A 14,467-nucleotide genomic window follows, 5' to 3' on the forward strand; every position below is an offset into this window, starting at 1 on the left:
GAATGGAGGGTGTCAGTAATGTCTTTGTACTGCTGACTGTAACTCATCCTGTCAGAGCGTTAGAAGATAGAAGGTGTGAACTGGATGTGAGGTCCAAAGAAGTACAGATAATTGTGTTTTGTAAACTTTTGACCCCTAAGTCCTACTTAGTTAAGCCAGCTCACCCCAAATTTCCGCCTGAGATTTCAAGGATTTTAACCACTTCATGAACAGTAATTAAGTTTGTTCTGCCTGACGGTATTCTTTTGTGGAGTTTTGGGGTACAAAATGGTATGGTTAATTATGAAATATATATTTTGTTTATAGTTCAGGTTTCTTCCTCAGATTACAGAAAACTGCAGAAAAACAAAAAGTGGGAAGAATCAGATTATCAAACATTTTTGTCTTGAATATTTTTGGTTCTTGGATTGAGTCCACACCTCAATTTGAAGATTACTCACTCCACTCTGGTGCCAATATTTGTTGTAATTTAATATGTCCTCCTTCCCTCCAACTACTGCCATTTTAAATTGCTAGAATTATTTGGATGGAAAACATGATAAACGTGTAGACAAAAAAAAAAGTCCTCTCAAAAGCAGGTTGTGTCTGAGAGCTAAAATAAAAACAATACACCAACACTACCCTAACGTGTGAGTGTGCGCAGAGCCTGAGCTAACTTCAGGCTGAGAAGCACCTCCCATAGGCAGCCGCGACCCTGCGGCTTGCAGGGCCCGGTTATGTGGTCCTGGGAGTAGTTGTTTTTAAATAAACTCATTCTGCTAACAGTTTTATAACCCAGAGCTCATAAAATGGAGACGGCCTCGAGCTCAGCTCTCTGATTCTACAGCCGTTCCGTGGCTGGAATCCCCATTTGTTTTGCGAGAGTGTGTCGGTTTGTCAGCTGGAGGGTGTGTGTGTGCGCGCGCGAGTGCATGTGTGCGTCCAGGGGGTGATATACGAGTGCTGCGTCACGTTCCACGGTCATCCTGAGACGTGCATCATCTGTCCCTTCCTTTTTTTTTTCCCAGATTCTTCTATAAAAACCAGGGGTGTGAATGTCAGAAGAGGGAAGGGGGAGTGGAGAGAGGGAGGGTGAGAGAGAGAGAGAGAGGGTGAGAGAGAGAGAGAGGGAGTGAGGGAGGGAGGGTGAGAGAGGGGGAGAGAGAGAGAGAGAGAGGGAGCTCACACACAATCAGCGTGCGTGATAGGGAGAGGGAAGCGGGTAAGAGAGCAATTGTTGCTGAAGCTATTCCAGTCCGGTCCAGGGAGGTGTAGCTGGTTTGGATATGGCGGATTAAGAGGAGCTTGGCAGAAGGTAAGATCACTACGGATCTAAAGGTGTCCCAGAGCTCCAGGGAGCCCCTGCTTGAGCTTCCAGGTTAATCACTGTAAACTGCTAGTCTTTAGTCTTCTTATTGCTGTCTCTATCCAGCAGGTCACATGTTTATATGCTGACAAATACAAAAAAAAACCCAAAACCCAGTTTTGAATGTGTTGTGTGACATATTTTTTTAATTACCCAAGGAACTTTGAAATACTGTTACTGCAATACAGCCTCTAAAGTATAATGTCTGTCATTAAAAAAAAAAAAAAAAAAAAAGATTTCTCCGTGGTTTTGATCATGCAGCATTGCCCGCGATGTGTGGCAGGCTCTTTGATGTGAGGAGTCGGGAGGCAGCAGGCTTGCGCCGAGCCAAAGTCATTAGCACAGGGAGCAGGCTGAAGGCGGCGAGCCCAAGGAGAGCTCCTAGCGTGCGCCCCTGTCGAGAGGTGCGTGGTGTTTTACGGCGGGCTGCGGAGTTGCTCCGTGGGCTGTGCATAGACGCAGGATGGGCTGCTAAGAGCTTAAGCCCTCACTAAACCCGCTGCCCTACAGGCTGGGTCATGCCAGCCCGTCATACCTGATGAGAAATAATCCTTGGATTGTTTATGCTTTTCCTCACGCAATTTGAGACAAAGCCCACCACTGGTCTGGTGGTGTATGTGTGCGTGTGTGTGTGTGTGTGTGTGTGTGTGTGTGTGTGTGTGTGTGTGTGTGTGTGTGTGTGTGTGCGTATGTGTGTGTGTTTGTGTGTGTGTGTGTGTGAATCAGTTTATTGTATGTTTCCTCTATATGTATATATACATACTCACACACACACACACACACACACACACAATCAAAGGACAAGTGGAATTAGAGGGGGAAGGTTAATATGGCATCATGACAAGATCCCTAATTTGCTGAACATGTGCCTTGGGAGACTCCAGTGTACCCAAGATTTTCACTGGTACCTCATTGTCCCAATCACACATACCCTTTTCTAAGAACCCTAAACTGTAAAGCTAACATTAGCTTAGCATGAGCTCACGAGGTCTGCTGTCATTGGCTCCAGACTGCGCCTGAATCCACACTGTTTGCCTTATCTTTATCGCAGGGGATATATTTAGTGTGGGGCTTAGATGTGGCGTAAGGGGGCTGTGGGCTGGTGGCATCAAAGCAGGCTGGCAGTGCCCCTGCTCTGGCCTGCCATGCCGCTCAGCTGCACATGGGTCCATGGAGGGGGGGAGGGGCCGATGGAGCTTTTTGGCCCCCTGTTGGAATCTGCCCTTTGGTTTATTAAAAGCTGGTGAAACAATGGGGCACTAAACAAGCTCTAAACAATGACGTAATACAACAGCAGTCGTGAGATGGTAGGTATGACAGAGGGCCAGCAACCATAGACCCATAGCCCCAACCCTCATAGCAACTGTTCCAAGGTAACTGATATTTCAGTCACAAAAATCAACCGCAGTTGCAGGTATAGCTGTTCTAGTCTGACCAGCAAACACTGTGCGATCAAAAATAGGTTTGGCTAGGATTATAGTTAGGATTATGGCTAAATGATGCACCTACATGATGCACCTACATGGCAAGTAAAGACTTTCTGGATTGTTCTGGATTACCTGGAAAATCTGTTCTGCACTAAAATAAATGGTTTCTCTAAAGCTGTGCTGTGGAGATGATGGGTAATAATGTGGATTCCATTATTTCTGTTTTCCAGCCTCTTTCATACCCTGAGGCATATTTCAGTCTGAAAATCATCCTCAAAAATGACAGTCTGTGCTTTAGCTTATGTAGGAAGGAGTGTTGCGATGAGAGCCAGACACTTCCTCATACTCTCATATCAAGAGGCTACCTGAGATCCATCAAAGCATGCTTGAGTGTGTATGCTTGAGTGTGTGTGTATGTGTGTGTGTGTGCGTGTGTACAACCATCGCATCACCTGTGACAATGCCCAGGCTTAGCTGAGCTCAGAAAACACTTTTTTTTAATTCCCCAATTGAGATGGTCTATAGTTTTTAATGGTGCGACGGAGGGTGAGGATTACGCTACACAGCCCCATAACCATGGCAACTTGCGAATGTCAGGAATTTCACAGTTCTAAATGGTACAGGCGGTGAGGCCCCACGCCAGCCTTCAAACACCTTCATCAAAAAGTCCCATGCTGTGCTTTCATAGGTCCATGTCTGAACGCTTCAGACCGGGGCTGCACTCCCCGCCATCCGCTGTGGACACGGCTCCCGGGAGGAGGAGGGACTGAGGGTCAGAGGGTTTGTGAGTGAGTGTGTGTGTGTGTGTGTGTGTGTGTGTGTGTGTGTGCGCAGGGGGTCTCTGAGGGTCACTTAGCCCTGGGGAATGCCACACAACAGCTCTGGTGTGTCTCATGCACCTTTGGCTTGTGCCTTATTTTTAAAATGTATTTATTTATTTTTTTTGAATGTTTAACACTTTTCATCCTGTGGGAAAAAAAAACATGTTGGTTAGGTTAGGACAATCACTAGCACATGTTTTGCAGTGAAAGGGTGGTCCACCAGGCTCAGGGTGTAAAATAAATAAATAAATAAATATTCTCAGCACATTAAAAATAATGGACTCTGGGATTTTTGATCGAAGTTTAACTTGATACTGTAGACCTCACTGATCAGTTTTCACAGTGAAATGTGCTGCCAATGAGGCTATTAGCCTGGTCAAATGTGAAAAATATTTGGGTTAGGTTTTTCATTAGTTCCATCAGTACCTCTCGGCTCCAGTAATATGTGATGAAATGAATGCATTTATTCACAGAGCTTTTGGTTTTGGCTACAGTTCAAATGTGAGGGCTAATCAAAGGAAACGTTTCAGTGCAGCACGACAAAAACAGCCAGCACTGCTGCCAAAGCGAAATTGAGCAACGCGGGTCGTGCAAATGAAGAGGCGATCCCCTTCTGATATTTACAGTTAGGTTCACACTCACTACATACACACACTCCAAAGGTAAACAAAACCCAGAGGGGGAAATAGCCATCCAGGGTGGGACAGAGGGGGCATACGGACAGAGGCAGTGCGTGGTGTTGTCTCAGATGGAGGAAATGGGAAGTTCCAGCTGCTGTTTGTAGACACACTGGGCTCTATAAATCTGTGGCGCTCAGCAGGTGTGCAGGCTGCAGCGGTGCCTCACCTCACTCCCTCCCTGGCCTGGAGGGGCTCCCCACAGGGGGCTGGGTGTGCGTGGGGGGATCGGTCACCCCCATCCCCGGCAACTCTCCGACCCTGGAGCACTGGAAGTCTCCAGAGATTGCTGACCAGGCTGCTTCTGCATGCCTGTTCTGTGAGCTCATTAGCACACTTTAATGAACTCTACTGGATCTGTAGTCACTTTGTAAACAGGGATGTCTCCGCCACCTTGCTGGGCCAGGCTGGTGTGGTCACGGGGCAGGGCCCAGGAGGCAGGGCCCCGGAGCAAGGCAGCCTCTGAGTGATCCAGCATGTCTGATATGTTGATATTAAAAACGTATGAACAGAGAGAGTCCTCTATGTGTGGCATCCCGGTTAAGAGCGGACTGCGATGTCTGCCTGTGGAAAACCTGCAGCACAAGCTCATTGGAGCAGTTAAACATTTCAAAGAGTATTTATTTTAACAGATAAATTGATACTTACATTTCTCACACTAGGAATGTTAAAGTTAAATTATTCCCCCCAGAAATAATAACACAATTGGGTCTTTTTAAATTAACTCGATGTGTTTGGGATTTCAGAACAAATCAGGGCCTTGACAAAACTCTTAGTCTGCAGCGAAGGAAATTGTCTTGGAAAAAGTTTGACAAAGTGCAGTGTATTATTTTAATGAAGGATTATTTCCTCTCTATGAAAGAGCTTGAAGGTGAGTCTAAGGGGCTGTTACCCACAACTTATATATATGCGTGTGTGGCTGGCATTTAACTTGTGATCATGTTCTGAGAATTACTGCCTCTTTCTTCAAATGGAAATAGAAAAATGTATTTCTGGGGAAATTATTTGCTGTAGGCTGTTCATTACTGCACTATGTCTCTCCTTTCTGTGATGAATGCTCAGGAATATGTTTTGTTGGTATTTGAACTCTTGGAATAATAGAAGAGTGGGCTGCCAAAATACAGCGCATCCCTGTTGTTCCTGGCTTGAGAAGCAGGACTCTCATCCCGGTTCATCCGTTGTCAGCAGACTCCCAAACACAAAGACTGTCTCTCTCGCTTGGCCTGTGCCTTCTCTCACCTGCCTTGCTTAGCTCCTGGAAGAGCCTCAGGGCTCCATACCATTAGCTGGGCCTAACTGACAAAAGATAACATATGTTCCCAGCTGGGCAGCTGGGGAAGGGCTTTTTTGTAACTCACCCTTGCACTAACCCTGTTTCATTCCTTGTCACCAGAAAGGAACACCTAAAGAGCTGAAGGAGATGGAAACACTCGAGGAGCAAACCCACCACACACACAAGTTCACGAGTGTGGCACCAGCACCTTGGCAGAGAGCTGCGTGTTTTCCTCTGTAGGCGGGGTGGCTCCATCCCTCTCTGTTCTCCTGCTGGGAAGTTCCCTCGCCACCGCGTCCGAGCCGGGAGGGCCAGAATGAGGAGCACGGGGTGGCCGCGGCTTCCGGGCATCGTCCTCCTGCTCCTCGCGTGTCCTCTGCTGGACGTCCTGCACGAGGTGGCCTGCAAGGCCGATGGCAGCTACCTGGCTGACGCTGCCCCTGGCAGGTGCATGAGGCACCATTTTGTCGAGACCATCACACACCCCATCTACAAGTGCACTTCCAAGGTACAAGCCACTTGGCTTAACACCTGCTCCTTATTGGTGTGAATGTGAGTGCATTCATGACCCTTTTAGAAGTGTCCGTGGGGAAAGGGTGATAAGCAGGACCATTCTGATCAGTTCCATTTGTCTGTGACATGCTCTGATGCTCATTTGTGTGTGGGTGACCCTGGGGTCTCTCACACTGGGGTATTTTGCCTGTGAGATGACAGGCAGAGTCTGATCAGGAACAGGTTTTCCTACAGCTCTTCCACTGTTTATTGAGTTCCAGTTAATGTTCCCCCCAGGTAAGACCCTGCTGTAAGGCAATACACCCTTCTCGCCTACGCTATTCTTGCTAACAAGAAGGTCAAGGAAACACAGAGGGTCTCCAGACACATGGAAAGGTCTCATAGTCAAGAAAGGTCTTATTGTCATCCATAGGAATGTACTTCTAATAAGAATTTCCGACTAATAAATAAAGTCTGTTTATTTATTGGATTAGATAGTACACTTAGTGTGCTGTGCTGCTCTTTTTTCATGAATTACCCTGGTTGCTTTGACACCTTGGTGGAGAGCACTTGTCCGGGCAGCCTGTGAGGCCCACAAAGCCCCCACAGGGTGTGTAAAAGATCTGTGGCATGCCTCCAAAGCCCTGCATAGAACTGACTAAATCATTCCTTGTGTCATCCCACCAGTTTTACTCCCCCAGACTGACTGGGGGGAGCTGGACCGCCAAGGCGGCCTGTGCAGCTCTGGTACTCCCTGGATCCCAGGAGGGACAGTCTCAGGTTATACAGCCTCAACTGCGTGCCGTTGGTCCAAGACCCCACGCTCTCATGAGCCCAGCTGCGACCCGTCATCAGACAGAGGGGATTCACAAAGGCAGAATTTTTTTGGGCCTCCTATAAACTGATGGTGCGCTGACAGGAGTCTGTAATATCACTAAAGTGTTCCATTCCATTCCTTGGGAATTACGTACTGCCTTGCTGCTAGACCCGTTTCACTGATCAGACAAAGAGCTCTAGGCAGAAAGTGGTTTGCAACACGTTAAGGACAGGTAGACATGCTGGGTTATAGAGGACTCACATACTCCACCTGTCTATAACCCAGCTGGGCGTCTAAACAGGACAACTGCTCCATGGGAATATCTGAAGTTCTTGCTGAAGGTAATTGTTTCAGTTACCGGTATAAACACCTTTGGAGCCTAATCACTTTTGGCTTGTGCTTAGGCTCAAAACGGTTTCTGGGAACCATAAATGAAGGGCAAGTTTATGTCCAGAACAGTCCATATCAAGAACTCAGACCCAAGTCTCAGCCATTTCCAAGCCCACAAAAGGCCTAGGGCTGGACAGTCAGAGTCCCAGCTCTGGTGTCCTATAGCAGGGCAGACGGCAGCTCAAGCCTGGCTGTGTCACAGCTCTAAAGCAGCGTATTACGCACCGCATCAGCTATGGGGACGGCTGTGGCCTGCATACAAATTTCAGCTGTGCTGACTAAGATCAACCTACGCAACCCCTTTGCTATTAATACAGAGGCAGCCACTTGCGTGACCAGGTGACAACCTGTCAACCCATACCTGTCAGCTCCACACCACCTCCCACAGTACCCGTACCAGTCAGCTCCACACCACCTCCCACAGTATCTGTACCTGTCAGATCCACACCACCTCCCACAGTATCTGTACCTGTCAGCTCCACACCACCTCCCACAGTATCTGTACCTGTCAGATCCACACCACCTCCCACAGTATCTGTACCTGTCAGCTCCACACCACCTCCCACAGTATCTGTACCTGTCAGCTCCACACCACCTCCCACAGTATCTGTACCTGTCAGCTCCACACCACCTCCCACAGTACCCGTACCAGTCAGCTCCACACCACCTCCCACAGTATCTGTACCTGTCAGCTCCACACCACCTCCCACAGTATCTGTACCTGTCAGCTCCACACCACCTCCCACAGTATCTGTACCTGTCAGCTCCACACCACCTCCCACAGTAGCCGTACCAGTCAGCTCCACACCACCTCCCACAGTATCTGTACCTGTCAGCTCCACACCACCTCCCACAGTATCTGTACCTGTCAGCTCCACACCACCTCCCACAGTATCTGTACCTGTCAGCTCCACACCACCTCCCACAGTATCTGTACCTGTCAGCTCCACACCACCTCCCACAGTACCCATACCAGTCAGCTCCACACCACCTCCCACAGTATCTGTACCTGTCAGCTCCACACCACCTCCCACAATACCTGTACCTCTCAGATCCACACCACCTTCCACAATACCTGTACCTGTCAGCTTGACACCACCTCCCACAATACCTGTACCTGTCAGATCCACACCACCTCCCACAATACCTGTACCTGTCAATTCAACACCACCTCCCACAATACCTGTACCTGTCAGATCCACACCACCTCCCACAGTACCTGTACCTGTCAGCTACAGTCTCAGATGCAGTAACACACCACTTAGCCACTATAAGTAAATCTCTTGCCTGCAGGAATGTGGACTTGTGTGTTTATATTGCTAGTTTGTCTTTCTTGTTGTATGTTATGAGAAAAACACCACTTTTGAGATAAAAGTTTTGAGATAAAATTGTGACAACCACATTTTCCTGGTGCTTAGTTTTTTTTGTTTTTTTTTTTGTTCATAGCATACAGCAGACATGTTTTTTATTTCATCCTTTTTTAAAATTTCATTCCTATCAACATGCTACGATGGCTTGCACGTGGCATGTATCTACCAAATGTTTTGTGAATTAGGTTTGCATACTTTTTTGCTGAGCAGAAAAACTTTCCCAGGGAAGGAGATGTAACCTAAATTTAATCTAGTTAACCTATAATAGTTCTAAATAATACTGAGGCTAAAACTTTAATGCAACTACTTTCAAAGCTCAAGTTTTAAAGCCAATTATCAGCTGTCCTCATTTTAGAAGTAATCATATTGGAAATGGATGTGGGCTCTTACTTCTCCCATCCCTCTACCAGAGGTCTGTGTCTTCCAGCCTTCTGTTGTCCCTGACAGTGGGGGTGACACTCGGCTGACACTGGACAGCTGACACAGGACTGCATTTCTGGAGCGTGGCAGGAATGTGTGGCTTGTGGGCTGGCATAGGACACCTTTTATCCAGAATCAGTGTACAGGCCTAGTGAGTCATGTTGGCGTCTATCAATCTGTGAGAAACATCGATGGGAACTGTCCAGCCAGGCTTGTGATGTCACTCGTTAACCTTTAATTATGGGAAAATTGTCAAGAAGGACAGGCTTTCAAAGGCTACTGTGGGTGGTTTGATTGTTATCAGTGCCAGCCCCGTGCCTCATAACAGCCCAGGTGAGTCATTCTTGTAAACCAGGTCTCATGATGAGTATATAACCTTTGCAATTCTACTATTTTTACACGGTCAACCACAAATCAATGTCAAAAACAAATGGCACCTGTGGTGAATCTGATGGGCATGTGTGTGTCTGTGAGTGGTGAGTATGTGTGTAAGGCAGGGGCTGCTATAGCCTGGAAGCGATCGTCCACCCCCCAATTCTCAGCGCAGGTGCAAGGTCGTGTGTGGAGCACAGACCCATTCTTTGTTCACAGCTGTGTACCCTCTGTAGCGGCTTATCTCAGCCCTGTCCTGAGGCTCAGGAGAGGCACCATGCACAGTTCACCCTGTCTCCATCCTGACTTCAGTGCAGACTTTAAGCAGACTCATTAACCCTCTGCCTGATGCTGTTGCCTTCCAGTCTCAATCCCGCTTCAAGACGTCACAGCACATACGGAAAACCGATCCACTTTGAAAACCAACATCTTTATACTTTCAGTGTTCGTGGTGCGTGTGCGCATATACGTGTGAGCCTGCAGACATAAACCAAGGTGCCCTCTGTACCACCCACGTGGGCGTGTAACTGCTAGCACTGCCGGGTTAATGGGGTGTGTGATTCCCTGCTGCCCTCTGCTCCACAGATGGTCTTGCTGGCACGCTGCGAGGGTCACTGCAGCCACACGTCCCGCTCCGACCCCCTCGTCTCCTTCAGCTCCGTCCTCAAACAGCCGTTCAAGAGCACGTGCTTCTGCTGCCGCCCGCACACATCCAAACTGAAGGCGGTCCGTCTGCGGTGCTCGGGCGGCCTGCGGATAACAGCCACCTACCGCTACATCCTCGCGTGCAGCTGCGAGGAATGCAACTGATGGCGCTCGCCGAGGAGGGACTGGCCCGGGTTTCAAACGGTTCCGTGTTTTGTGTATTTCATTGCTGTCCGTATTAGCAACACGATTTCGCAGTTCATTACCGGCACCTGGGCCTAAATGTGTTTGCCAGCTGAATCATTCCTAATGCATTCCATCGCTTTGATCGCAGAATGAGGAAAAATGACACATGCCGGCAGTGATGTTGCAGTTATGAGAGAACGAAGATATCGTGTCCGTTGTGGGCCGGAGACGTTCCCCAAAAAAGCGGGAGAACTCTTGGGAATGGCAGGCTGGAGCAGTGCCGGGGAATTGTCTCTGCCGCAGCTGCTGAACAGAGCGGCGGGCGCTGCAGCTGAAGGAGAGACGCCCGTCTTGTTGCGGCAGCTTCGTGACACATGTTCAGACTTCAAGAAGGGTCCGGCCCTTTCGGGCTCTGTTAGTTCTGAGTAATTTGTGTAAAGTCGCGTTTGTCACGTGATTGCTTATAACTGCATAGCACTGTTCCGTTAGCTTTTGTTGAGATGTTTGCTTTCAGTGTGAGTGCCAGGTGAGCCATATGGTGTTGATGTGCAAAGCAAAATATGTTATAATTACAGCTCAAGCACTCTGAAGTCAGTGAAATATAACCACTTTGTATGAATCTGGTCAAGGACGATGTCTACAGTACAGAGAGGAGAAGTAAGTTGTCAAATTAAAAGATCGTCATGCGTCTTTAAAACCAGACAAATGCGGTGCGCTGCTTCAAGACAGCCGCATTCCACCGGTCTCTGCTAACAGATGATATACAGCCTTCTATGAAATGCTTTGTCCTGCTTTGTTGAAACTGTACCCCTTGAGATATTGCACAGTTTGTTTGCTGGACACATTTGTAATCAATAACAATAGTGACAGCTCCACATATGAAACTAATAAATGGTTTCCTTTTGTTTCTACAGACTCACTGTATGCCTTGTGCTAGCTGTCTACTTACGCATATGCTAGTCTTTTGATACGACGTGATTGAGTCGACCTATTATTAACTTTATGGATAACTTGACAGCATGACAGACACCCAGATGATGCCTCTTATTTGGGTTCTGTGTCACTTTATGACCCGTCTGAATTTTCTTCTTTGATATATGTAATCAGTTTGTTTCCGTGTTGTGGCTCATTGTTCCTCGTTCTAGTAGTTCCCCTGAGCCAGGGCAGGGACGTCTTTATACCGTGCCAAACTAAGTGATAATACAGATAGAAATGATTAGCACACCAAATCGAATATAGCATCTGGAGATCGCTGTTAACCTTTGGACTATGCCTATAAAGTTCCAAGCGGCCTATTCCCATTTCCGTGTTCCAAAACTGTCATTACCAAATGCACTAAGGCCACTTCTGCTAAGTCTGAAATACATGAGGTAAATACATGAGGGAGAGCTCTGGGCCAAGAAACAGGCCTGAATAAGGCTGACGAAGCCACGGCGTCTGCCACTGACCGCAATATCCTTTAGATCCTCCGTGAGATAATAGGCTGAGCTCCTAATGTGTATGAAGAGGGGAACATGTCTCCTGGCTTTTCACTTTATTAAACTCGAGCTAATATTAGCTGCCGTTTTTATTACTGAGATCAAAGCAGAAATGGGCTGCTTTTGAATTATGGATTTTGTTCATGGCTGCTATCATCTCCCTGACGTTCTTTATATGTCATTTAAAAGTGTTACTTTTTAAAAATAACATGTAATGTTACATGTTATTTTTATAACATGTATAAATGTTCTAAAACATAACATTTGTTTTATAACGGGGGGGGGGGGGTAAGATTGTTTGAGTGCTTGTGAAATAGCTTCAAACGTATAGATAATGAAACAGCCCCCTCTACTGGATGGACTAGAACATGCCCAACACAATCGACGTCCAAACACCTGGATCTAGGTCTGAAGTATAAGTATTTCACCATTATTGTTGTTGGTTTATGGTTCTGATATTGTGCGTATGTACTCTCAGATATTTACCACTGGCAAGTGTGGAAAAGGTTGAACCAGACACCTCAGTACAGATATGTCAACAGAGCCCAGAAGGGCCCACGGGGACAGTGCTATTCTTGTCTCTGTATCTGGGTGAGGGCCTTCTCTCTATGTACCGTCTCCCAGGACTAGCGAGAGCAGGGAACTGTCCATGCAGAGAGCGTAATTTAATGCGCCAGAATGAAAGCACCTCTGGATCTGGATTATCTGCGTTATGTTCGGTATGGGCGCTAGTGTGCCCGTGTGCAGACACAGCGCCATCTGGGCAGGTTATATATAACCGGCATTTTCGCTTGGACCTTTTCATAAAGTTTCGTGGAATTTCGCTTTTTTAAGTAGTCCATTACATTTACATTTTAGGAATTTAGCTGACGCTTTTGTTCAAAATGACTTACAATTATGACTGAGTACAACTTGAAAAATTGAGGGTTAAGGGCCTTGCTCAGGGGCAACCTGGCAGTGGTGGGGTTTGAACCAGCGGTACCTTAACCGCTGACCTACCACCACCTGAAAGCAAATCAAGGTGGGCTTATTTGGGAACTGAACCCAGGACCCAAGGTAAGAATCACCTTTAGACCAACAAGCCTGTAGTAGTGATGACTGTTGGTGTATTTTCAGTCAGGAACTTTAGCAACTAATCAAAACATGTATCTGCATCAGGGGCTCACATATGGAATTTAAAAGGTACAAAACGCTGTAGTGTTTTAGATACCAGATCACTGTCTTATAGGTTAATTATTTCAAGCTGACGATAGACCTGAAACACTAGCTTCCCAAGGGATTGCACAGGGTTGTTGGGGCCCCCGCGGACTAAAATAGACACAAAATATTTAGGATACGTCCACGAGAGGGCGTGCTCCATCTCCAGATTCTCTTTGCGAACTTGAATTTGGTATTTCGGATATTTAAGACCAACCTGTGGAACATTACAGCAGAGTGCATGAAATAAGACAGTTTGATATCGATGGATGCATATGTTTGTATGATCAACTAAATCATTTAAATAAACAGCGAAACTAAATGTGATTATCACTGACAGTCAAGTAGACGTTGTATCATTCTGCATCTAATCACAATGCTCCAAATACGGATAAAATAGTCCAGTCGACTTTTAGAACATCACCGATGTATTGATTGCGCTTTCAAAAGACATCGAATCCAAAGTGCTCCACGTTTTAGTTTCGGGTTATTATTCGTTCATACACGTATAGATTGCGTGTGAATGAACGCTGCGGAGGATTGGCAGGGTGCGGGGTCTTTATTGTCAGCAGGCGGGGCTCCGGCGGGCCCGTGTCGCTGTAACACGGACGCGACCCGCACTCTTCACCCGCAGCCACGGCGACACCATGGAAGCCAACGCGTATGATGTGATTGTGATTGGGGGCGGCATATCAGGTTAGTGTGAGAAATCTCGGGCCACAGCTTAAATGTGATCTCCTAGGGCCGACGGTCATCTTCAAGGAAGTTTGCACTATTGAGAACTGCGTAATTCAAAATGATGTTTGTTTGTTTTTAGAGTTATGAAGCCGCGGTCTCCAATGCGCGATGGCGAAAGGTACTTTGGTGCCTTAGCATCTAACGGGCTTCTAATGTCACATCGCTTCAAAAATGTCTAGCGCATGTTAGGGCAAGCCGGAATCCTGCACGTCCGTTTGTAAAACATCCACTTAAAAATAACTTCTTGCTTTCCGATACAAACTTCAATGTATTTGAGCTCGTTTATCACCCGAACTCGCTTCCTCTTCCGTGCGATGACCAAGCTGCCCACTTGGTGTTCGTGTTTCTCGGGGGTTTTGTCGCACAGGTGCTACCCCAGCCGGAAAAGCACCACTTCACCTCGGCGAAATTGTATCTGTTTATGCGTAAATGTTACGCAGTTACATTTTGCAATCAGGATCGTCTTGCGGTGAGGTCTGGGGGATTTGCGCCACTTGCGTTAATTCTTTGCATTTGCTCGGCAGCAATTTTAATAAGTGATGAAGTTCAACAGGACTGACTGGTAAAGCGCACAGCATCTCACCCTGTTAGATGGTTAGGTCGTTCATGGTTGTTAGGTTGTTCATAATTTACAGTAATAATGGAAATTATTTATTTGGCGGCTTATTTATTTGGCTGTCTTTGTGTAAAGCACAAGAAAGAACAATAGACACGTGCAAACAGGAATATCGTCTTAATAGATTGTGAATTTGACATGGACATTTGTCTGCCTAGAATGTCTCCACCTATGGGCAAGATATGTGACCAGGTGGCCAGTTT

The 14,467-nt window shown here is 46.9% G+C and overlaps 3 protein-coding genes across 5 annotated transcripts in view; 2 read left to right on the plus strand and 1 right to left on the minus strand.

The window, feature by feature from the left end:
- Nucleotides 1–1,138: 1,138 nt before the first annotated feature.
- On the plus strand, nt 1,139–11,150 carry ndp (norrin cystine knot growth factor NDP). Its single transcript, XM_027005144.2, has 3 exons — nt 1,139–1,294; nt 5,664–6,051; nt 9,990–11,150. The coding sequence occupies exons 2-3, from the start codon at nt 5,860–5,862 to the stop codon at nt 10,212–10,214; spliced, it is 417 nt and encodes a 138-aa protein (XP_026860945.1). The 5' UTR covers nt 1,139–1,294; nt 5,664–5,859; the 3' UTR covers nt 10,215–11,150.
- On the minus strand, nt 6,727–9,983 carry LOC118240808 (seminal vesicle major clotting proteins). 2 transcript variants are annotated; one of them, XM_035523044.1, is made up of 2 exons: nt 8,450–9,983; nt 6,727–8,377 (listed from the first exon to the last, which is right to left on the minus strand). In XM_035523044.1, exon 2 carries the CDS (start codon nt 8,211–8,213, stop codon nt 7,593–7,595), a length of 621 nt encoding a protein of 206 aa, XP_035378937.1. In that variant the 5' UTR covers nt 8,214–8,377; nt 8,450–9,983; the 3' UTR covers nt 6,727–7,592. The 2 variants fall into 2 exon arrangements, with proteins under 2 accessions (XP_035378937.1, XP_035378938.1); XM_035523045.1 differs by having other exon boundaries at nt 6,727–7,873; nt 7,910–9,983.
- Nucleotides 11,151–13,523: 2,373 nt separating the features above from the next.
- Nucleotides 13,524–14,467, plus strand: part of mao (monoamine oxidase) — a 28,707-nt gene continuing 27,763 nt past the window's right edge. The window contains exons 1-2 of one of the 2 annotated variants that reach the window (XM_035523039.1): nt 13,526–13,606; nt 13,728–13,766. In XM_035523039.1, the coding sequence (XP_035378932.1) occupies nt 13,757–13,766 (10 nt within the window). In that variant the 5' untranslated portion in view covers nt 13,526–13,606; nt 13,728–13,756. Of the gene's footprint in view, nt 13,607–13,727; nt 13,767–14,467 lie in introns of both variants that reach the window. The other variant, XM_027005250.2, reaches the window with a different exon arrangement.

Source organism: Electrophorus electricus, chromosome 25, assembly GCF_013358815.1.
Source record: "Electrophorus electricus isolate fEleEle1 chromosome 25, fEleEle1.pri, whole genome shotgun sequence".
In the NCBI taxonomy this organism is placed as follows: Eukaryota; Metazoa; Chordata; class Actinopteri; order Gymnotiformes; family Gymnotidae; genus Electrophorus; species Electrophorus electricus.

Excerpts from the sequence above, each read along its gene's own strand:
- ndp (XM_027005144.2), top strand. The coding sequence starts at position 5,860 with ATGAGGAGCACGGGGTGGCCGCGGCTTCCGGGCATCGTCCTCCTGCTC. Across the intron at positions 6,052-9,989 it reads TCTACAAGTGCACTTCCAAG|ATGGTCTTGCTGGCACGCTG; the intron begins GTACAAGCCACT and ends TCTGCTCCACAG.
- LOC118240808 (XM_035523044.1), bottom strand. The coding sequence starts at position 8,213 with ATGGGTACTGTGGGAGGTGGTGTGGAGCTGACAGGTACAGATACTGTG.